General features: G+C 38.4%; 2 protein-coding genes across 7 annotated transcripts in view; one reads left to right on the top strand and one right to left on the bottom strand.

The window, feature by feature from the left end:
* Positions 1–24760, bottom strand: part of cadm2b (cell adhesion molecule 2b) — a 321622-nt gene that overhangs the window by 98005 nt on the left and 198857 nt on the right. For all 6 annotated transcript variants that reach the window (XM_007234491.4, XM_007234495.4, XM_007234493.4 and 3 more), the window contains exon 2: positions 14699–14731. In XM_007234491.4, the coding sequence (XP_007234553.1) occupies positions 14699–14731 (33 nt within the window). The remainder of the gene's footprint in view (positions 1–14698; positions 14732–24760) is intronic.
* Positions 1–24760, top strand: part of bach1a (BTB and CNC homology 1, basic leucine zipper transcription factor 1 a) — a 251933-nt gene that overhangs the window by 123289 nt on the left and 103884 nt on the right. The window lies entirely within an intron of this gene.

Raw genomic sequence — 24760 nt, 5'->3', positions numbered from 1 at the left:
ATCTGATTCTGCCCCTCAGCGCCGCTCTCCCAGACTGCAGGACTGACTATTTAAAGCTCAAACCTCTGAGCCTGTGGCTTCCGCACCTTTACACCTCCAATAGAGCCTCGGACTAATGAGGAGAAACGTAGCCGCCGCGGTCGCCGCAACACGTACGTAGCACGTGATCCATTTCGGAAGGAGGGCTAATGTCACCTTCAGGAGAGCGGAACAATAGCACACGCTCGGGGGGAGCCTGGAATGAGGGTCCGCTGCCTTTTGGAAAGTGTCAAAACAGAGGATTAACTCTGTGGTAATCCCACAGACGTTCATACGTACATGACCTCCAGGAATGATCATCCTGGTTATCGTCCACCTAGCTTGTTACATGTAAAGTATATAATAGAGAAAGATGCTTATGCTGAGCACAGTACTAAGGTAAGGAAGCAGCGGTTGTGCCGTTTTTTTAGGCTACAATAAAACGATTGAAACTGCATTTTCATTAGCTCAGTGGTGACGGAGCTTCACTCTGAAGTCATACGGCGGCTTAAGGAGAACAAAAAAGAGAAAGCGCGAGAGGAGAGATGCAGCCAGAGTGCAATTAGGGGACTTCTCAGCAACACAAGGAGAACAAATGTGGAGTAAGACAGAGCTGAATCCACTGAGGCTGGGTGATTAGGCTGGGCTTGGACGTCCCCTATGCACCCTTACTTTCTCACACGCACACATACACACATACACACACACACACACACACACACACACACACACACACACACACACACACACACACTTTGGCTACTTCCCCTCCCCTCCCAGTAGAGAAGGGAGACAGTCGCTAGCTCGGATCGAAGTCCGCCGTGGTTGGGATTATGTGTCAATTTGCCACCCAGCTGCAGTAGCAGCGGCTCCCAGACGAACATGACTAGCTCTAATTAGGCCGTGCTACCAATTACAGCTGATCCGGAGTCAGAGGAAGAAGAAGAAGAGCCGAGTGGATGAAGAAGAAAACGAGCTAAAGGAATAACACTCTGCTCAGATAGCTATTTTTCTAAACATCACACCACATGGAGGGGAGGCCGTTGTAAACTGCCATGTTTTACTTCCATTATAAAAAAAAAGGTCCATTAGTCAAGATTAAAAAACAAAACAAAAAAAAACAGCATATAGTGGTGTAACACAACAATCTTTTTTTCTTGTCTGACAGTTTGACATTGTAATCAGCTGTCATTAGTTTATCAGTCACTACCTGTGTTATCTTTCACCACTATTTGTTACATGTGACCAGTGAATATGTACAGCTCTGAAAAACTTCAGTTTCTGAATCAGTTTCTCTGATTTTGCTATTTATAGGTAAATGTTTGAGTGAAATGCACATTGTTGTTTGATTCTATAAACTACGGACAACATTTCTCTCAAATTCCAAAATAGAAATATTGCCATTTAGAGCATTTACTGTATTTGCAGAAAATGAGAAATGGCTAAAATAAGATGCAGAGCTTTCAGACCTCAAATAATGCACAGAAAACAAGTTCATATTCATGTTTCAAATTTTAATAGTTCAGAAATCAATATTTGTTGCAATAACCCTGGTTTTAATCAAAGTTTTCATGCATCTTGGCATGTTCTCCTCCACCAGTCGTACACACTGCTTTTGGATAACTTTATGCCACTCCTGGTGCATAAAATTTTTTAAGCAGTTCAGCTTGGTTTGATGGCTTTGATCATCCATCTTCCTCTTGATGATATTCCAGAGATTTTTTTTTTATTTGGTAAAATCAAAGAAACTCATAAGGGATCTCCTATTTTTTTCCAGAGCTGTATATAAGTTTCATATATAGGTTCAGCCAAAGCTTTAGTTTATTTACTGAGTTCTTTTAGTGTTATAGATGTTTTATTATGTAAATAATATCTCTGTCACTCAACACCACAGCGTGAATGACCCACCCCTCAGGTAACAGCTGCTCTGTGAAGGTCCTGTGGGGTCCACACCATTGAAGAACAGGGTAAAAGGAGGATAATAAAGTATGTACAGAGACAGAAAAGGAAAACTACTGCTTTACTACAGACAAAGGCTTTGTAAATTTGTAAATGACATTTTTTTAATCCATTTCCAAAGCTAACCAATGGTAACCAATGACTGTTTGCCTAAAAGTACCCACTCTTTTTTAAACAATATGATTATTTTTTTTACAATGCATTTTTCCCCCTTAAAGGCCCTGGAACAGGAGTGTCCAAACTACGGCCCGTTTCCTTTTTTGGAGCGGCCCGCGAGGTATTTTAGAAATAGAATGAAAGTTGGCCCGCTGTTAAGCAGGTTTTTATAATGTGAGATTCAAAGTTTGAACGCTAGGTGTCAGAAACGGGCCAAAGAGTCTAAAAGCGGAGAGAGTGCGCATTTCTAGCGCAGAAAAATGGGGCAAAGAGTCTAAAAGCGGAGAGGGTGCGCATTTCTAGCGCAGAAAAACGGGGCAAAGAGTCTAAAAGCGGAGAGGGTGCACATTTCTAGCTCAAAAAAACGGGCCAAACGAGTCTAAAAGCGGAGAGAGTGCGTGTCTCTAGCGCAGAAAAACGGGCCAAAGAGTCTAAAAGCGGAGGGAGTGCGCATTTCTAGCGCAGAAAAACGGGCCAAAGAGTCTAAAAGCGGAGAGGGTGCGCATTTCTAGCACAGAAAAACGGGCCAAAGAGTCTAAAAGTTGCGTAATTAAGGAGTTTAATATTAAGAGACATCATGAAATTAAACATCAATTTGAAAAATCTTAGTTTACACAACACTGTCAAAGATAAAGATAGTAAGTAATGTAAAATGGTGTGTAAATGAAAATAATCAGGAAAAAAAGTATTATTTAAAGTGGTATATTTCATTATTTGTTTTATTACAGAGTCTTTGGTCCGTGACCCCCAACAAAAAAAGTTTGAACACCCCTGCCCTGGAAGTTTACAGCAAAGTTTTATACACTGGATTTTATGTCATTTCTGGTTATTGACTGGACCTGAGGAGCTTAAATGGCAAAAATGAAGTCAAAAACAATAAGGGGGTCTTAAACTTTTAACTGGTAGTGTGCGTACAGTATTTTAAGCCTTCAAAAACTTAAAAAAAAAAAAAAAAAGCTGAATTGCTATTATTTAGCTTTTTATTAAGACAGACAAAGCCCTGATTAGCTACTGTACTAATCATAGTGATTACTGTATGAAGTAGTTAATTACAAATTTTATTCCGCCACACCTTAACAATTTAACTGTGTGAAAACTAGTTTCACCTAAAACAAAAAAATACATGTTTAAAGACAATGCCCTCTAACAATGAATAGAGCCAAGCAGTCAAGAAGAAAAGACTGTTAGTCCACAAGCCTGTTACTGAGGCGGGTTTCCATTCAAGCGCTAAAACAGTTCCATACTTACAGAAAAGACCTTTTCTTCTACCAGTCAAATCGGTTGACTGATGTCATTATATAACACGCACTGCAGGCAGGGTCTGTTTTTTTTTTTTTTAAACTGTCGCACCAATGCTTTTTTCTTTTATGAGTGACAGATATATTATATTACAGTCATACTGCGCATACAAAAAAAAAGTCATACAAAAATAGCCTACATGCAGCTCGGTAACACTTTACCTTAAGTGTTGACCAACTAACATGAATGAATGCATTAGTTATTATTAATAAGACATGAGGTAATACACTAACAGTGCTTAGGTAATGTTAAATAAACACGGAACTACAGCATTAATTAATGTTACTTTCACATTACAAGTGAATCATTTGTTAAGATGAACAATAAATAATATACTTTACTATCATATACTTTACTAATGTTAGGTAAACAAGTAACAATTGCATTAGTTTATCTTCTTGTCATTTGCTTGTGTTCTGCAGTTCTGCATATGGTAATTCTTAAATATTTATATTTAAGTAAATATAAAAAAATACATCACGATTAACCAATAATGCCTTTTTTAAGCATTATTAACATCTGTTAAACGTTACTAAGCACTTATACAAACAGGTCTGTTCAGTAAAATAAATATACCTAATGTAAAGTGAAATTAAAATAATTCAAATCCATGTAGAGATGTACTGTATTTCCAATAGAAGAGTAAAAATGTAAAATATACAATATTATATTAGTTAAAGCTGCACTAGTTTAGAAGTAAAATTACATCTTGAAACTCACTGCAGCGCTGCATTGAGGTGTAATAGGAGGAATAGCGGTGCTCTCGTGTCTGTGCCGGAGCTCCTCTGAGCTCAAATCAGACTCTAAGTTTTCCGAGACGGCCGCGACCAACGCTCGCGAGAACTGCGACCTGCTTTCCGACCTTTAGTTCTAACAGTTCTACAAGGAATACTGGTTCATTCTTTACAAACTAACATACAGACACTCTGGCAGAAGCTGGAAAGAGACCGAATATGTCTGTGAAAGCCAGAAAACGAGAAAGAGAAACTAATCCGCCTGAAACATTTATTACACTCTGCAACTGTAGGGGGAGCCCACGAGCACAAAATCTCAATCCTACATAGTGGAGCTAACTGACATCAGTAAATAAAACAAGTAACTGGCTACCACTGCATAAGTGTTATCAGAAGCAAATATATTTATAACTAATATTTAATTAATTCATATTTAATTAATTCTTCTTCATATCTGTTCAGTCAAGGGCGTGGGTCAATACTAGCAACATTTTTTGTTTACCTGTAGCTCTTTATTGGTAGAGCCAATATTTACACACTTTTTCAGCAAAATAGTTCTGAAAACAAACGAAATTAAATAAAAAAGAAGTAACTGTAAATTCTCCTTACAGTTTTCACTAACAGTTACTCACACAACGTTTCCCTGACATGACCTGAAAACGAGTAAGCGTTGATGCAATCCTCAGATCTCTTCCTAAGTCACTGCTGAGGCTGGGAAAGAGGGAGGACGCAGCTTTAATTAAATCCTAACGCAGACACCTTGCCGGTGAAAAATGAGAAACGCGCTACTATGGCGCTGTCGCAGGACGAGCGAGCGAGCCCACTGGTTGTTCTAGATGAGCTTACCAATTTAGCTAGACATTTGCAATTGTCTGCGAATGTGACCTGAAAAATGACGCCATCTCCCCGTCCCAGGGGAGGGCGCTAGCCCCCGCCGTCCCACTCCGGGCCCGCGCTAAGAGAAGCCTCCAGTCCTAATTAAATATAACACATCCTTTCCCACACTGGAAGACTTGCTCCCCAAACATGTTGGCAAATAGGCCACACATAGTCAGCCAATTAATTAAAAAGTGTCATGTTGCTGCATTTGCAGTGATTAATAATTAGCTTGTCAACTTTGCGCTGCGGTCGGTCGGCTATGTTCCTTTCTGTGCTTTCGTTTTTTTTTTCTTTCTTTCTTTCTTTCTTTCTTTCTTTCTTTCTTTCTTTCTCTCTCTCTTTCTCTCTTTTCTGCTGGTGAACTGGGATCAAGCATCAGCACCAGGCATTTTATTTTATTTTCTGTTAATCAAACGCTTTTGCAACAGCAGCAGGACATCGCCCTCTCGGTAAACTGTGTCAAAAATCAATCGAACTCGAAGTCATTTGTGAGAAATGCTCGTGCGCACGTGTGTAAAAAAAAAAAAGCTCTTCTGCGCTAAAATGTTTGCACCTACTGTGAGAGACAGCGAGAAATGTGTAGTAGACGTGATAACAAGCTGTCAATAAGTTTCAGGTTTCTGCTCATGAATCGGAATTGGAATTCTTTCAAGTCCTTTGGCTGAGTTTGTTCATTAATTACGTGGGTGTATCGACGTATGTGCATGTGCATATATGTGTGCAGAGTTTTTGTGTGTGTGTGTGTGTGTGCGTCTTTTTTGTATTATTGTTGTTATCCACAAGGGATCTTCTAGCCTTTATTATGTACTACATCTGTGAGAGCTCTGCTTCTAGGACTTCATTCCAGGAAATAGAGAAACTTCATATATGTTTATATATTTATCAGCCATAACTGACACAGATCAGATAGTTTTTCCATTCTTTTTAGCATGTAGGAGCACTTTGTAGTTCTATAATACCGTGGCCCTGTGGTCCTTACATTTTCTTACCTGCTTTATTAAGATTCTATCACTCTTTTCTATCACATGTTCTTCACTTTTTCAATGTTCAGGACTCTACAGGACCAACACAAAGCAGATATTACTAGGGTGCTACTAGGGTGTTAGCTTGTGGTCATACTGTTGTACTGTTTGTGTCACAGACTTTGTATTACATGTATTTAAATATGTAATAAAGTAAAAGTGAAATGAGGGCAACAGTTAATACTCCAGTACTAATACAATACTCTAGTACTTAATGCTGTATTAAAGTAGTTCTACTTCTTTACTATACATCTCTGATTATCACTAACACATGTAGGGACTGATAAACTGTCAGCACATTACAAAGAACTGTCAGCAAACACACCTTATAGACCCCCAATTTCAGTAGTCAGTACTGAAAGTAGGTTCTGATTGGACAGTGATTACATCTCATTTTGGCACGAATTCCGTGCTGCTCCTAAACGAAATGCAATCCTGTGCATAGTGATTTTCTTTTGAACAATCACAGCGCCACACAATGGAACACAAGCAGTGTATCCTGTGTATTGTTATTTTTTTTTTTTAAAGAGATCAAGTGGAGTGAAATGCATTTCATTTTGGCATGTGTTCTGCATTTACCTGATCACACAGTGTGTAAAAAGAGGAAAACAGAAACTTCTTTGAAATGACTAGATGCTAAAAAAGGACTTTAATGAAAGTACAATTGTGATATACCATTGTTTACACAGATATGATGATGATTATGAAGATTATAATAATAATAATCATTATTATTATCGTTACTGCTTTATAATATTAACTTAAATTAGGCTTCTGCTCCAAACATTACTGCCATTTATGTGTGTTTAATGGCAGACTATAGACGCGAACAAAACAGCGCAGAGTTGCCCTTATTTTTGGATCTAAACTATCCTAAAAGTAAAGTTATCCAAAAGCAGTGTGTAAGACTGGTGGAGGAGAACATGCCAAGATGCATGAAAACTGAGATAAAAAAAACAGGGTTATCAAATATTCATTTCTGAACTTTTAAAACTTTATGAATATGAACTTGTTTTCTCTGCATTATTTGAGGTCAAAAAGCTCTACATCTTTCTTTTAGTTTTTTCATCCATTTCTCATTTTCTGCAAATAAATGCTGTAAATGACAATATTTTTATTTAGAATTTGGGAGAAATGTTGAACGTGGTTTATATAATAAAACAACAATGGTTATTTTACTCAAACATATACCTATAAATAACAAAATCAGAGAAACTGATTCAGAAACTGAGCGGTCTCTTATTTTTTTTCCACAGCTGTAGTTTACCTGGGAACATTGTGTGAACAGAAACTTCATTGAAATGAGTAGATGCTAAAAATGACTTTAATGAAAGTCGAATTGGGATATACCATTGTTTACACAGATATTATGATGATTATAATGATAAATCATTATCATTATGATTACTGCTTCATAATATTAACAAGCTTCTGCTCTGTATTCAGTGACGGACTCCATAGACACGAACAAAACAGCGCAGAGTTACCCTTATTTTTGGATATAAATTACCCTAAAATGAATAGAAGTGAATTAAGTGCTTGTCTCTAATGGTTCTCTTGTGCCTGACCCATCGCCGTCCGGTTGGCACACTCTGTATCACACATACTGGGGGCCTGTTTTTTTCTGCGGTTTGCATTTTGCAGTCGTTTTAAAGGTGATAAAAGTGGAGGCAGCCCTAGCCAGCTTTCACAATGGGCTACAGTTAAGATGGATTTGGTATATGATCATCATAGATCACACGGGCACAATGGCAGGATACCGCAATAAGATCATAACTTGAAGAAAAACACTTCACACATAATATTGCGGCGCCTGTTCTGTTTACTATCTCCCACTTTGTGACAGGCGTTTGAAATTCAATTTGAGCAGATATGAGAAAATCCATAGGTAATTATATAAAAGCCAAGACTCCATTACTGTTGCTTATGACTACTGTAGAATAAATCAATTCAACTTAATGACTTGTCAAAAATGCGCTTGATTCATCTGGGCTTGACAGGGCCCACATGAGCCCGGCGTCAGAGCGATCACCTTTATCATCTTACTTTAGCATACTTTACATCACCCTAATTAAACATTCAGAACACACAAAGCAACCTTCCACATCGGGCACATAGCAGGCAAAATGATAATCCAATAGGGGATCGTTTTAATGAATTCTCATATATTATTCAGTATATCTGGGGCCGACCTGACAAACCCTACTACCCCTTATAGAAAGCCATCTTTTATATTACTAGATAGCGAAACTCAATAATAAATAAATAAATATAATGCTATCTCTGGGCACTGTGTGGACCAAAGGAAGTGTGGATGATAAATCAAAAGTACAATTAACTCACTTAATCCGGATTTTTTTTTCCCCCAGACACAAACATATTCGAACAATGTGTCATAATCAATTACAGTTTTTTTAGGATTATTTAAAATTTTTATTCCATTTGCTCCAAAATTTACAAGGTCCCACTCATTAGGACTCCCCTTATCACTAGTGATGCCCCAACACCAGAAGGGTGAAGACTAGCACATGCCTCCTCCGATACACGCATAGTCAGTCGCCGCCTCTTTTCCAACTCCTGCTGATGCAGTATTGACAAGTAGCGTCACAGGGCACTCGGAGAAAAGCGCAGCGACTCGGTTCCGATACATCAGCTCACAGACGCCTTATGCGGAGCAACATCATAGCAACCCTTTGGAGTGATTAAAGGCAAAAATGCGTCATCTACCCACCCAAAGAGAGCAAGGCCAATTGTGCTCTCTCAGGGCTCCGGCAGCTGATGGCAAGCTGCATAACCAGGATTCAAACCGGTGATCTCTTGATCATAATGGCAGTGTCTCAGGCCATGGACCACTCAGAGCCCTCAATTACAGTTTTAAGGTGAGATAATGTAAAGCATACTGATTTAACATACTGATTTTGCCTTCTATACAGCCATCAAAATGTTTACATATCGAAGGCTATTTATCACTATTTTAGAATAGAGATTAAAAAAAATACCATAAAATGCATGATAATTACTCTTGTCCATTCCTTGTGAACATTTTATGCATTTTCATATAGTAGTAGTATACTTACATGTAAGCAGAATAATATAAGAATATTTTGTTTAGTTTATGCATAACGTTTTGCTTAATTATTGCATTTCCTAATTACAGTTTTAACTAAACTGGTTTAAACTAAAGGAGATATTCTGTGACTTACTTACAGTTTTTTATTACTTTATTTAATTGACATTACTTTGAAGAAATCTGTTTTTACTTAAACATTAAAGAGTTTTCGTTTGTAACATCCTGGAAAAAATTATATTGTATATAAAATTATTATATATAAAATTATATTGACTATGTTTTACAGGCCTTGCACACTCAGATAATTAAAGGATATTTAATTAAAAGCACGTTCTGGTCATTATGGATTGAGCATCTTGGCAAACACAACTGCTCTTGAGAAGAACGTGACAACTTGATGATGATTTTAAAGTGCATTATTATTAAACTTAGTGTGAAGTATGTTAAATGATCTAATGGGTTTAGAAATATTATGTGGGAATCTGAATGCAAGAACGGAGAAAGTAAAGTTATGGGTTTGTACAGGTCCCTCTCATACAAGGCCCTCTCATAGGCCCCCAAGGAGTGAAATGGGATTGGGCCTGGGAAGTCCAGGTCTGGGGTTACCTTCCTGAAATTCATTATTGCAATTTGCCATGTCTGAATTATTATAGTCCGGGTAGTTTTTGTTGCTTTGCTGTTTTCTTCAGGTTTTGAGTGATCGGCTGACTCTAAAGCGCTGACTCAGCTCTCGTCAGTCCAGATCTCTGATGCGAGACAGTCGCAGGCTCTGCATTGTTTAATATTGCAACATATATCGTTGAAAAAAAAATTGCAATGTCTGTTTTTTTTTCCAATATCGTGCAGCCCCACATCGGATCATATGACCTGTAATCCCTGTAACGTAGGGCTGGGTATCAGCTGTTGCTTGCAGATGAACCATCAGATTCCACTCAGTGCTTTGTGCTTGCTCACACCTTGGTGATGCAGAACTGAAGCTGAAGAAGCTGATGTACAAACACACAGCCACACAAACACACACACACACACACACACACACTTTTTTTTTTTTTACACCAAGGCTGTTCACTGTCCTCCTGGCTAAATTATCGCCATGGGTGGTGAGAGTCAGCGGAACAGGGAATGAATTTCCCACCTCTCTTAGCATAAAGCCCTTGAGTGCCTTTTTCTCCCCTTTAAAGAGAGGGTGCCTAGACACAGCAATGACATGCAACTGAACTGTAATAGCTCAGCGGTTTAAAAGCACTCTAGACGCCCCCACAAAATGCAGCCAGACCCAGACACACTTCCCAAAAGTGCAGTTTGGGCCAGTGCTAAAAGCCTTTTAGGGGGAGTTAAAGGTGCCAGGCTTCACACACTTTCTCTCTTTTGTGGATTCACTGAGTGGAAGGCATATCATGTGTGCCAAAAAAATGCCCCAAAATGGAGTAACAGTAATTCCATTGCCAAATACAGATATAGGTACATATATATATATATATATATATATATATATATGCTTGTATCAGGTTTGAATAGAGAGTACAGATCCTGTCCAATAGAAAATGGAGACGACCCATGCTCCACGCCAACGATCCCTGGTGTGTGTGTGTCTGTTTTTTTTCCCATTACCTGAGATATGGATTTTCTATAGAACAGTATTGGATGGAGAAAAATGATAATGGACAGTGTCTCCTGCCTGTAAGTTATTTATAAGTTTGATGGTTTACAGCCTAGAGGTACTCCGGGGTCTGCGCTGGCGATACTCCAACATCAAAGGCAGAACACAGTGGGTTAGGGTTCATCATATAGGTTGATTATAGGAGTGGGAATGGAAGGCAGAGAGAAATGGAGAAGGAGAGAGTAAGAGAGAGAGCGAGAGAGAAGAGAGAGGGTCAGGGAAAGACCGAATGAGACAATATACCCATCTACTTTCCTCATACCACAGACTACATTCATTTTCCTGAAATAAATAGTAAAACACGCGGCGTACTGATCAAGCTATTAAATTCAGGCCGGCAGCCGAAGCCTGTCCTTATTCAAATACACAAAGTATATACAGGAGTGCGTCTTAGCTCAGAATCACTCAAACAATACAAACAATTCCTCCCCATGTTGTGCCGAAAAACAAAGATTTATTATTTACGGGACCGCATGGTGCAAAATAAAGTTGAAAGAGTCTTTGTGTTGCTGAGGATGACCTTCTGTTGTGCTCAATTCCACTCAACTTATCTGCAACTGCTTTCATATGCCTAGAACAGCGTGAAGTGGAATTTGCTGAAAGCAGTGGGGTATATGTGACTACTATATGAATAGAGGCTGTAGAGAGGCTCTTTCTAAACTGCCACTGTTCCCTCAGTGCAGATAAGCAGGCTAATATCTAGACTAAAATGCTTCTGTGTTGATGTAAAGGGCCCATATCTTTCAGAATGTCTGTGTTTAAGTTTCTTTCCCCTCAAGGTCCACATAATACTTTAGTTTCATGTATCAAAACCAGACGCAATTCAAATCTAAAACATAATTATTATTTCTTTGAATTTAATACTGTACAAATACTGCATTTTTTTGAGGTACAGTAGCTCCACTTATGGCAACTTGAAGGTCATTAATTACAAAACTGCAACAAGATTTATTTTTAAATTATTTTCCATCATGCTCCTGATAGACATTCACAAGAAAATTTTTAAAAATGAAACATAAACAGAAGCAGATTTGGTCACAGTCATGGGCATTGCCACCTTTAAATCTGAAGGGGAGGTGTCCCCACATTTCATAATTATTTGTTTGTGTATGTTATAGCCTGAAATATTATGCCATATCACCCACCCCTAATTATCACACCAGGGCACTACTTTTTGCTGTTTTTAAATCACACTGTTCTCATTTTCCATTATATATCTACTAGAGACTAAGATATATAGATATCTACTATATATAGATTATATCTGCCCAGTATCATTTATTTTACTTTAATCCTGGATATATGGAGATATTTGGAGTGCATTATTAGTAACACGACATTCTGTTTTTTTAATCTCACAGTTAGGGATGTGCCATATCATATCGTATGCAATAATAAAGTTTAATTTTTATTTTGTTGCAGTAGTGTATTCTTGAAATATATTTTTTTTAATTCAGTGTTTTGTCATATCACCAAGAGTATCGTTATTGCAAATAGAGTATCGTTATATTGAAATATTGTGATATTATTTTAAGGCCATATCGCTGACCCCTAGTGTGTGTAGAGGTTTGTTCTGCACACACATGGTGTCACTTGCTCTTAAAGGAGGCACGACCCTGTTTAAAAGAACTGGGACAGCTGCTTTCCATTTGGTGGAGGAGAGTGGCTTATCTTAGTGGTTTACCTACTGCTATTCTGATTCTAATGTCAAAATCTATATTACAATTTTCATGAGCCAAGACAAAAAACAGTGATTATAAGTAATAGGGTTCATTTTAATGGAAAGTCAATATCAAAAAAGACTTCCTAAAAAAAAGGCTTAAAATAGGGCAGGTGCTGTCCACAAAGCTTCAGATTGGCACTCTACAACTCTAAAAGCTCTGTTGTCAAAAACCTTCCAGTCTAGAACTAACAAAAAAGGTCTGGGCAAAATCATGACTCCCAACTTCAGCGTGAATTAAGGGCTTCAATGTGAAAAAAGGAGTATAGCTTCCAAACTTTCTTGATTTATACACCACATGCTGTTTGAGGAAATCCAGGAGGATTAAAAAGCACTTCACCCACCCAAGCCACTGCCGGTTCTCACTGATGCCCAGTGGCAGGAGGTACAGAAGCATGAATACCAGAACCAGCTGGTTCAGAGACAGCTTCTTCCCCCAGGCCATCAGGCTGCTAAACAGCCAGTAGCACAGTGTACCAGTGCACAGTCTGTCACAACTCATTTCACCTGTTCCATCACACAAGATCTCAGCACATTTTTTTCTGATGTAAACTCACTCTGTTTCCTGTGCTTTACTAACAGTCAATCTGCACCCACCAAGACTTTTCTCCCCACTTCTTACATATTACATTTGGAATTCATGTTTTATTAAGGATTTGTATGTACAAAAATAGTAATATAAACATCTATTACATTTTAAAGTTTGTAAACTTTTAAGATTGGTGTAGCGCTGCCATGGTGGTTGCCCTTGACCTTCTGGAAGTTTTTCCCATCTGCACACAGGATCTTTGGATTTCAGCCAGAATGCCATGCGGGCCAGGCGAGAGAAAGGCATGGGAAAGGCATGGTAATTATCAAAATAGGGCAGCAAGTTTTAACATAACAGAAAGAAAAGGCAAAAAAGGTCATAAACATTAGATACAAAACAGAGACAGATCGGCAAGGCAAAAGAATAGTCAAAATAACAAAACACAAAAGAAACGCAAGATAAAGGTGCAATACTTGGCAAAGTGGGGCAGAAACAGGGGGTATGTATAAAAGGGGAAACAGGAAATGACATTTGGAAAAGTCAGGTGAGCCGGAACGCTGAATCACCATGTGATCCAGCTTGTCCGGGAGGTTAGAGACTGGTGCATTCTGAGAAATGCTGTATTTACAGTGTGAACTATTTAGTCCAGGTCATGCTGACAGTCAGTGACAGGGCTGACACAGAGTGACCATTGGGTTCTTGGTCACCTCTCTAACCAAGGCCTTACCATCTCCAACAATTACTTCAGCTCTCTGAATCCTGTTTTTCTTCCCAGCTTCTTCTTCTTCCTCCATTTAAGCATAATGGAGACCACTTCACTCTTGAGACCTTTCAGTGTAGCTTCTCCAGATCTGTGGCTGCACAGGATCTTGTCACTGAGCCCTACAGGTACTTCCTCCCTCCTCATCGTTCGTCTATTTTTTGTTTTGATATACATTGTCAGCTGTGAGACCTTTTTTTATACACAGGGATTTGTGTATGTCCAATCAATTCAAGTTTTTTAACTGTGGTTTATCCGGAAATTGGGTTATCCATGTAAACAAGCCCATTTATTTATTGGGAATCTATTTAACAACAATTTAATACAGGCTGAAGCAAACACTGTCAGTTAATTCAACACCGGAGATTTCATTCTTGAGCACACAACAGTTCAGGAGTTGTGTTCGGGAATCTGCATGGCAGCAACGTAATTAAGCCACAACTCAAAACATTAGTCAGACTTTTAGATTGGATGTGGGCACAACCTGTAGTAGGAGTTTGTGATGACTAAACCGAGAGAAAGAGACAGAATAACAAGCCTGTTAGCGGCCCTCCAAACTGATTTTCGCCCCTAAAAGATTGCAAAACACATCAACAACTCACATCGTCCCCCGCCTGGAATCCAAAAGTGCCATCCTTCTCCTCGCGCAGGCGGCTACACCAGCAGGCTAGTTGTAGCGCTAAGAAAAGTGTACAGAGCTGATTTGGTTCATAATGGATATTCCCCAGGCCAATTTATCAAACATCCCTGCTTTGCCTTCCCGCAGGCAGATACTATGTAAATGCATCCCGGCTCCTTTGGGAGATAAGAGGAGCCCGATCGGAGTATTGTTTATAAGGGGGGAGTGTTCAACATAAATCATCAGGATGCAAAGACAGAGAAGACAACTCACCTTTTGCTTTGTTTTTTGTCGCCGCCTCTGAAACTGGAGAGAGAGAGAGAGGAAAGAGAGAGAGAGAGAGAGAGAGAGAGAGAAAGGGGAGAGAGAGAAAAAACACAATAGGTTAGGCAGGCTATAACGGCAGAACATGCTATCCTGGAGAGACATTCCTTTAATCTAGCCCTGTTCACTTTTGAGTGCTGTTTCTTGATGCCGTGTTCTCTCCTCCTGTCAGGCAGTTCGGAGGGAGCCTGTGTTGTGAATGCATATGGCCTGTCCTTTCATTATGCCGAACCGTCTGCTTTGCATGCATTTCTGCCATATACGCTGGCTTGATGAGGAGCATAATGGTGATATTTTACAGCATCTGCCATCTGTATAGATCTCTTTGCAAAGCCTGCCTGAATAATTAAGTTCAACCTTTCAGAGTCAATGTGAACACGGAACATCAAAGGATGAGGTGAGGCTAATGACTGAAATGACACCGCTAAAGTTTTTTGTGCGCGTTGCTCAGGAATGTGACAAAGGAAAAAAGTACAGTAGTGTCTTTTATCTAGCGCCAAGGACTTTTCGGAAACTTTGACAAAACAGATATTCATATAAAAGCCTTGTATAAAAAAACAACACTGCATCATAATTATACCAATGCATGCTCGCTTCACATGAGATTTACACATACACAATTCTCACAAGCACCTGACTTGTCATATTAACTAAAGGTTTTATCTGAAGACAATGTAGCTTAGCTCAAAAAAAGACCAAATAACCAATACAGTAGACTGTAAGTATTGTATATATTTATAATCTGTAATACATTTACCGTCATAATCTGCAACAAGTTTAATATACTAGATTAACCCTTGTGAAAAGGAAGTATACTTAAAAGTATTAAAAGAATGTTCAAATTAGGTAAAGAATACTAAAAGTACATTTTCTATTCAATTCACTTTATGAAAATACACATTTAAGAGGAATTCTGGTGTAAAATTGAATTTTGGTGTAGTAAAACATCATAAAGAGTACTACCTTTTGTTGAATAGCACACCTCTCTTTTCCCACATCTTTCTGAGATCCAGTTATTTTGTACTTTTTGCCCAGCCCTCTTTACATTGGCCGCCTTGGGACATATTTAAAAATGAAAAACTTTAATAACTTTAAAAATGCACAAGAAGCTTTAAAAAAAAAACACTATTTACATACCATAAAGCTAGTGGTCGTTGTAAAGAATGCTGAAAAAAAAAGCACAAAATTACTGGATCTTAGAACGCTGCGGGAGATCGGAGGTGTGCTATTCAAAAAAGGTAAGTACTCTTTATAAAGTTTACACCAAAAGACCATTTTACACCAGAGTTCTCCTTTAAATATATTTTTTCTGCATGTCCATCAAATGTATTTTTAAGCAAATAAATGTAGTGGCATTAAATACTGATTAAAGTGCATTTTAGTGTAGCTTTTCTTTTTTCCAGTAGCATTAATGTGTTCACAACATGTGCATCAAAATGCAAAGTAGTACATTTACAATATACTTCAAGTGAATTAAAAATGATGCTTAAGAAACACAAACTTAATTATATTTAATTTGCCGAAGTTATGCGAAAAAAGCACAACCTAATGCTTTTATGCTGTTTTTAAATATATAGTTTAACTACAATTGAAATATACTTAAGTTGCTGTTAGTTGTTCCCAAATAGTACATTTAGTATGTATTTACCTAAGTATTAATTGTAATGATAATAGTATGTACTTTTCAATGTATACTTTGAAATAATACCCAATGCATTTTTCTTTTACACAGGGATTCTCATTTTCAAAGCTCTTTTCCTGGGACTGCTGACATATACACTGACATCCATCGAGTAACAATTTGCATACTGCTATCCCATGACTTTTGGCATGTTAGTTTATACAGTACTGTAAAAATGTCTGATGTCAACTGACTTTGCTTAATGTAAATTAATAATAATGTTAAAAAAACAATAGTAAATCAATTGTATTTCTAAGGATATTTCTGAGGACAATAATAAATTACTTTTTTAGGTTATCCCCTCACATAAAGACCAATGATGAGTAATGTAAAAGTGGAAAAATGTTCCAAAAACTTTCATATTATAGTATTTCATAACTATTCATCATATAATCAGCATTAAAATCCACAAGTTTTTTTTTCTATCCACCCTTCCACTGACAGAAGACGACACAGGACTCTGGGTTCGAATCTACAGAATGTGCAGTTAATCATGAAGCTCTTTCTGAGAAAAGAAAACTTTTTTCATAACTTTGCAAACTAAACTGCTGAAGCTGCTGATTTTTTTTTTTTTTTTAAGAACAACGGACTGACCACCCTGGAGTCCAGACCTCAAACCTATTTAATGTATTTGGGATTACTTGGGTGGTAAGGAGCAGACAATGTTTCAAAGTTTCAACTCTTAAGTCTGAACGTTGGAGTTGTGGAGGAATCTCTCTGTGGATTTCTGGGAAAAGTGGAAGCAAGTCTTCTGAAAAGAATAGAAGAGAATAGAAACTGTAATATAGATGAAAGAAATAAGGTTGACACAGTTAATCAACTCTCTCAACTCACTCACATTTTCTGGCACCTGCTATCAGGCATTTCTCAAACTCTTAAAACTTATAATTCATGTCAACTTGCCACGAGCATGCTGGCTAATGTTCGACCTCACTCACAAGCTATCACCTCACTAATACTTATACACTGTGTAGATGTTCCCAAGCTGGTCCCATTGAGGTAACACTTCATATTAGTTTACATACTGTTATACTATCCCATGCCTTGTCAATGTGGTGTTAAAGGTGTCCTTTCGCTAAAATCCACTTTTTCTTGTTCCTGATAAAATACTATAGGTCTCTCTGAGACAATACAAAATACATAAATACGAAATCCTCAGAAATACGAGTTGATCAGAGAGAAGTTAGGTGTCTACGTCCACCAGTAAGTTCATGGTATCGCCCATCTTGGCTCACAGGCGGTCCTGATCCGAGGTGGAGCTTACAGCTCTGTTTACAGCAGCTAGTTAGCGTTAGGTATCTTGTGTAAGTAACTGTAGGTTTAAATCGGATCTCCGGTTGATTCCGAATTTTGCAGAGACCTTAAATATACACTAGGGAAGCACGGTTTGACAAGGCAGCTTAACTCAACAGAACACCAGTCAAAGCAGGCGCTGTTCGCATTAGATTTTATGAAATAAAGCAGACTCTGGGATCACGAAGTCTAAGGTTATAGTTTACGCTGCATTGATAACGCTTCTCAGCCACAGGGCTGTTCGACGCTGAGTGACGCTGAGAGTCTGACGTTAAGCAAAATTTAAGGCTTAACTATAACTAAGGCTTAACTAAGGCTGTATCTCTGAAAACATTTTGTCCTTTGAGTTTTAGAGCTGTAAAGGGGTGGAGGGGAAGGCAGCAGGTCGCGTTCTCTGCTGCAGTGCTGTTAGCCAATCAGAGGTGATATGTTTGCATGTATGAACATTCATGAGCAAGAGCTAAAACCTTTCTTAAGGTCTTTCTATAGAGAATTCTAATTCAGTGATCTAAAGCACGGCTAAATAGAAACACCAGAGCAATTTTTTCCCCACAAAAAAAATTCTCACATGGCATTCATTAATACTAGAGACCACAACTAGACTAGATTTTAAAATAAATGAAAAAACGATGGAATGAGACCTTTAAAGAGTTTTTTTTGTGTGTATATGTGAGTGATGAATAAATTGTACTTATTGGTTTATTTATTAGGAAACTTCTGATTCCTGTATTTTGCACACATACAGTATAATTTCACCAAGGCATCTCATTCATACGTTGCTTTCTGCTATGACATTCTCTTTGAACAGCCATACAATGATTTAGTGGAGCACTACACACATGTAATAGAACATTATTGATGTGATGTCTTTCTGCTCTTGCTACTGAGGCCTTCTTCAAGGATAGCTTCGGAAGGCCGAATATCTTTGAATAAAAATAGATCAGATCTGAGCCTGTGGGCCAAACCGAGCTCGTATTTCTCTGTGCGTCCACTGTGCGAAGGTGCACCGGTGCTCGGTTTAATGGGAGACTCATTGTTTTTGACACTCGTTAATCGCTCCCGTACCTTCGCCCTTCCCATTTTCCCCTTTACATGGAAGTTATTAATCTCTGACTCTATGCGAGGTGTCGGAATCTAATAGTGTTGACACAGTCAGGACTCCATGATAAGATTCTCCTTGCTGTGGGCAGAGAATGTTTGCCAATTCCTGAGACGAATACCAATGGCTCTCACCATTCACTAGAGCGCAAATACTCTTAATCGAACTGTATTTGTTCTGCATTAACACTGTTTCTATCAATTTCCCCTTTTGGATTGTTCTTCTCCAGCTGTGTGGAATTAAAAAAAAAGGAAATGGTATGGTTTTCCAAGAAAGAGAGAAGTTAATCTGCTTGGTAAGGGTTTGCTTAATATTTCCGTAACTATAATGCGACCCTTTACGGGAACATTTTACTGTAAATACAGAGCGTGCTTCAAATTTCATTTGCGTTCTTTCATCCCAGAGAGCTCTATCAGTGTGAAAGTAATCAAAACAACATGCACATTTCTTCACCGGGAGCCTTCTATTATGCGCTCAACTCTGTGAGGGATGTCCTCCATGCCTGACTGTCCTTAAAAAAGGCATTAAAATGCTATGCTTTGAGGAGAATGGCAATTAGGCTGCAGTCCCGGAGGGTCCTGAGCCTCAAGTGCTCTATGGCACACCCTGGTCGGTCGGTTTGTCTGTCTTTCTGTCTATCTGTCTTTCTGACTGTCTCTCTCTCTTTCTCTCTTTCCTGTTCTGATACCTGCCTGTGGGGTAGAAGGGAGGGAGCAGGTCCCCATGGTGATTAGTCTAACCAACCATGAGAAAGGGTTTGTCCTCCACCGCACAAGAACGAGGCGGCCTCACGTTCTCCCCGCAGTGAAGTCAGCGGGCGGCCGGCCCCGTCCTCGCTCACCCTGCCAAACTGCTTCAGTCCCGCGGGCACACTGCCTTCAGCTGACCCCTTGTCAGAAAGCAACTCATCATATTCTGGATACACACTCTATATATAAGTGTGTGTTTTGGGGTAAAATAAAAAAAAAAAAGCGTGGGTCTGTGTTTATGAAGAGTACCATTATTGTGTGCTGTATTTCTTGAGATTTATAAACAGAAATGGATTATTAACCAATATTAATGACTGTACCTGAACTTTTTATTCATACTGCCGTATTGGCATGTCCAAAAAAAATCAATTATAGAGTCCCATGACTTTTGCCATGACCTGCGGGTTATGTCTACATGTGAGGCCTTCTGCATTGAGGAGTGTAGGAGACATTTTGTTCCTAGAATGGACAATTCTAACCAGAAACTGCCTCTTACAATACAATTACACCATTACCACTGCACTGTCCACCGAGGGTGGTAATGCCTTTTACAATGTATTCCTTGTACATACATGACACCTGACGTTTTAGAAATTGAATTTCCCATATACTAGTGCATCTCAAACAAGTTACTTTATTTCAGGGATTCAGTTCAAAATGTGAGATTCATATATAGATGTATAACACACAGAGTGATCTATTTTAAGCTTTTGTTTCTTTTATTGTTGATGAATATGGCTTACAGCCAATGAAAAGCCCAAAAATCTGTGTTTCAGAAAATTAGAATATTATATAAGACCAATTGGTACTTTTGGCAGTGTGGGCAGTGTGGCAAGTCCTGCTGGAAAATGAAATTCACATCGCCATAAAAGTTGACAGCAGAGGGAAGCATGAAGTGCTGTAAACACTGCACTGAATTTTGACTTGTTATAACACAGTGGATCAACACCAGCTGATGACATGACTCTCCAAACCATCACTGATCATCAGTAAATTTTGCATTTCTTTTGGAAATCAAGGGACCAGAGTCTGGAGGAAGAGTAGAGAAACACACAGTCCAAAGTCAGTGCAGTGTTTTCCTGGAAAATCTTTTTGGAGATGGAGATTTCATTTTCCAGCAGGACTTGGCACAGTGCCCACACTGCCAAAAGTATCAATTGGTTTTATATAATGGTCTTATACTTAAAATGAGTTGATATTAACTCTCAGAAAACAGAATTTCCTGTGCATCTACAACTTAAAGATGTAGATTTAAGAACCACTCTGAATTTATCCAGTTCTTTTTTGACTAAAAGATTTCATCTTAAAACTTGAGAACTTCTTAGAACTTTAGAACCTAGAACAAGCAGAATATATGGCATGCTCTTCAGGGTCTCACCATGTTTGCTTTATATCATTCTTTGGCTTAAGCTGGAAACAGACTTTTCCAGGTTCTGGAACACGTTTATTTAATTAGTTGTACAAGCTGGAACGTTGGTCGAGAACTGCTCCAAATATGAAGTACACCTGCCTGGTACATACATTTATTAGTCATTTCATCACATACATCTACAATATTTACAATACAGGTGCACTTTTTTATTTTAGGTTTGGAATTTGCAATTAACAGTGGTCCATCTGTTGCTAAGACAACGTTGTCATCATCATCGTCCTCCTCTGGTAAACCATCCAATTAGACTGTACTGCTCTCAGTGCAGCTGAATATTGAAATGGTAGAGCTATGTCAGTGTTTTTGCGGCGTGTTAGCGTAGTTAGTGTGACACCGCTGACCACTTTATTTGATGCAATTTCCTAAAAAAGACAGCCTGCAGGTGCGCATGTGGTTAGTGATTAATACTCTTTTCCAGGCACAGTTTGAGTTAGTCATCCTCTAGCTCTTCTGACCACAGGATCACTGCTGGCTGGGTATTTTTAGTTAGCAGTCAAAACAGCAGTGACACAGAGGTGATAAAGATCCTACCAACGCTGCTGTGCCGTGAGACAGTCATACCAGAGCAATACACTCTGCAATACCTCTGTTATGTTAGGAAATAGGTTTTCAGACATGTATTTTTAAGCATATTTATACAAACTGAATAAACATTTTTTGCCAAATAAATACTGATGTAAATATTTGAGGTGTCCAATATATAATTGTATTTTTTGCACAATAAGATGCTTTTATGTTTTTTAGTTTTCTCAAAAATCGACAGTGTGCCTTATTATCTGGTGCCCCTTATGTATAAATTTTACCAGTCAGGTCAGTGAAGTTTCTCCAGCACTAAGGCTGGAGCAGTATTAGTATTAGCCGCTAACCATAGCATTAGCTCTTTCATCGTTCAGTACGATGTGGGATGAACCGCTAGCTTATAGCGCCCTGGCTTACCGGAACACTCAGGGTTCCTCAGTGTAGCTCTGTCAGGAGGCATTAACTAGCATTAAGCGCTGCTAACCGTGGCTAGCGCTGCTGCTTACCGTGGCTAGCACTGCTGCTAACCATGGCTAGCGCTGCTGCTAACCGTGCTGTTGAAAATATTGGAAATCTAAGCTTACTGTAAAAAAACGGCAGAAATCATATCTACAGTCAATGCTCAATGCTCAAATTCAATTCTAAGATTAAAGAACTTCAGTACAAGATAATTCATTGATCATGGTTACAATTTCACTCATTCCTAGCACCAACCCATTAAAAGAGACAGTACCAGTCAAAATTTAGGATATACCTTTTCTCATTCATTGTTTTTTTTTTTATTATTTAGTCAAGAAGATTAGTTAAACAAACCAAAATATGTTTTATACTTTAGATCCTTAGATCCACATTTAGCCTTGAGGACAGATCTGCACACTCTTGATATTTTTTATCTCAGTCACCTGAAATTGATTTCTCAGCATCTTGAAGGAGTTCCTGGAGGTGCTGAACAAAAGTGAAGCTCCAGCTTATTCCAAATCACCTCAAATCACCATCTGAGTTTATCAGGTTTAGGTGAGGGGATTGTGGTGGCCTAACCCTTTCTTTTTTTTTTGGTACCACTTTAAAATAAGACTACCCTATAAAGGGTTTATAAATGGTTTACAATTAGTTTATTAATGGTTACAAATTAGGTTGTAAATGCCTTAAAAATCATTAATAATTAGTTATGTGTCTGTGGGTTCTCTATTTGGCAAACAACGGGTCTACGTACATTTCTATGTATGTGTTATAACTGATTATTACTGATTTTTAAGGCATTAACAACCTAATTAATAACTTTTTTTACTGTTTACTACATAATTCTATATGTGTGCCTCAATTGTTTTCATAAATTCAATAGAGAAATGAAAATCGAATTGAATATGAAGGTGTGTCAAAACTATTCACTGGTACTGTATTTTATATCAATGTACTTTATATAAATTAAATCATAAAGGTGAAAGCAGACAGTAAAAAGGAACAGACGGTGTCTGTGTCTGTCTTTCCTGAGTTATTCCATTCACAAGCCGTGTGTTCAGTTTTTGCACATTTACTTACTATATAAAACACAGACATGTAAAAAAAAACTCACAAAGCTCACATGTCTCAAATAAACAGTTTTACAGACATAATGGACAGAGTTTTATTCTCTTGCACAGAGGAAAAGACGGAAACGACTCAGCAATTGCCCATATATGCTCGTACTCAATATGTTCTGTTTTTGCACATTTACTTACTATATAAAACACAGCCATTAAAAAAACAAAACCACAAACCTCACAAAGCTCAAATGTCTCAATGAATGAACTGTTTCACAGACATGATGGAGAGAGTTTTACTATCTTGCACAGAGCAGGAGACGGAAACGACACAGCAATTGCCCATATATGCTTGTACTCAATATGGCCGCTTGATGGAAACCTGGCTGCTGTCGTCGCTGTGCTGAGAATGGTGCACCCCTCGAATAATATAATATCTGGTCAGCGGTGGTCTTATGGCAGTCAGTCCCTTTCCAATGATGGATGGTGTAGAAGGTGGCGGATAGACTGTGCAAAAACAGATCTGCCACAGTCCGTCACTATAAACTAACAAAGTGTCAAGAAGTGCAGGTAGAATGTGGACAGATGCAATAAAGTGGCACTCGTTCACTGTAGAGGGAGACTGACTTTATGGAATGGTAACACAGGTAATACTAAATGCAGTAAAGGTGCTCACATGAAAAGCTCCCTCCTATTCATCCTCTACTCTTTAAAAAAAATGTGTTTTGCAAAGTTGCAGTACCTTAAATGCTTCCCCAGAGATGCTGCGCTTAAGGAGTCAGCTGTGCGCTGTTCTCTCAGAGACCCTTAAAAGAGGAGTCTCTCTCCATCATGGTCATTAGGAAAAGCTGAGGTAGGCAGTGTAAGATACAGGGCTAGGAAATATCTTGTTCAGACAGATATAACTTCTAACTATTTCAGGATATTGTTTTGTATGTATGTGTGGGTTTCAGAAACACTGCCTTGTTATAAATAAAATTTCACTATGCCTTTTCTGCAAGTGGATGCCGCACAGCATAGCATAACTAAGAGCACCAGCATCCTAGTTAAAAACAGATGCTTTGTATTAAGTTCTACCTCCCGCATCACGCTTGTCTGCTTTAACCCTTAGAACCCTACAGATGGATTTCACATACAAAATCGCACCTTGTGTTCTCAGCTTAATTACTCAGGAATCCCTTCACACATAAACATAATCCATATAAGGTTAGAAAGGGTGGACCATACACTTTCTAAAAATAGAAATGATATTCCAGTGCGGTTAAGCATCTACTAGAAACCCATAAAAAAAACACCTGCAAAAAGTGAGCTCTCCTTCCCCAACCAATATTATTAACCTTTAATGCTTCAAACATACAGTATATATATATATATATGATGTTTCAAACTAATATAAATAATATCAGTAAATGACTCAAAAGTGTCCACAGAAAAAGTGTGAAACTACCTGCTTTACTTAAACTAAAGCTAGGTATGCTGCGCACTACTATATATAGTTTTTATTTACTTGCTTTTACATTTTAAATGATTCTATTTTTAAGCATCCGTATGGCTTCTGGAGTAAAAGAGCTCATAGCATGTGGCTGTCTGATGTAATTACTGTGTTATAAGACCTGAAAGAGGAACTGACAAAAATGAAGATAAAACACACTAAAACAGCCTAGGATTTAAAGGGTTAAACTTGCTTTAAGCTTGAGTCTAGGTGCTGCTGATGTGTCTGT

The sequence above is a fragment of the Astyanax mexicanus genome, chromosome 18, assembly GCF_023375975.1.
Source record: "Astyanax mexicanus isolate ESR-SI-001 chromosome 18, AstMex3_surface, whole genome shotgun sequence".
Classification (NCBI taxonomy): domain Eukaryota; kingdom Metazoa; phylum Chordata; class Actinopteri; order Characiformes; family Acestrorhamphidae; genus Astyanax; species Astyanax mexicanus.
This window is presented reverse-complemented; position numbering and strand designations above follow the sequence as displayed.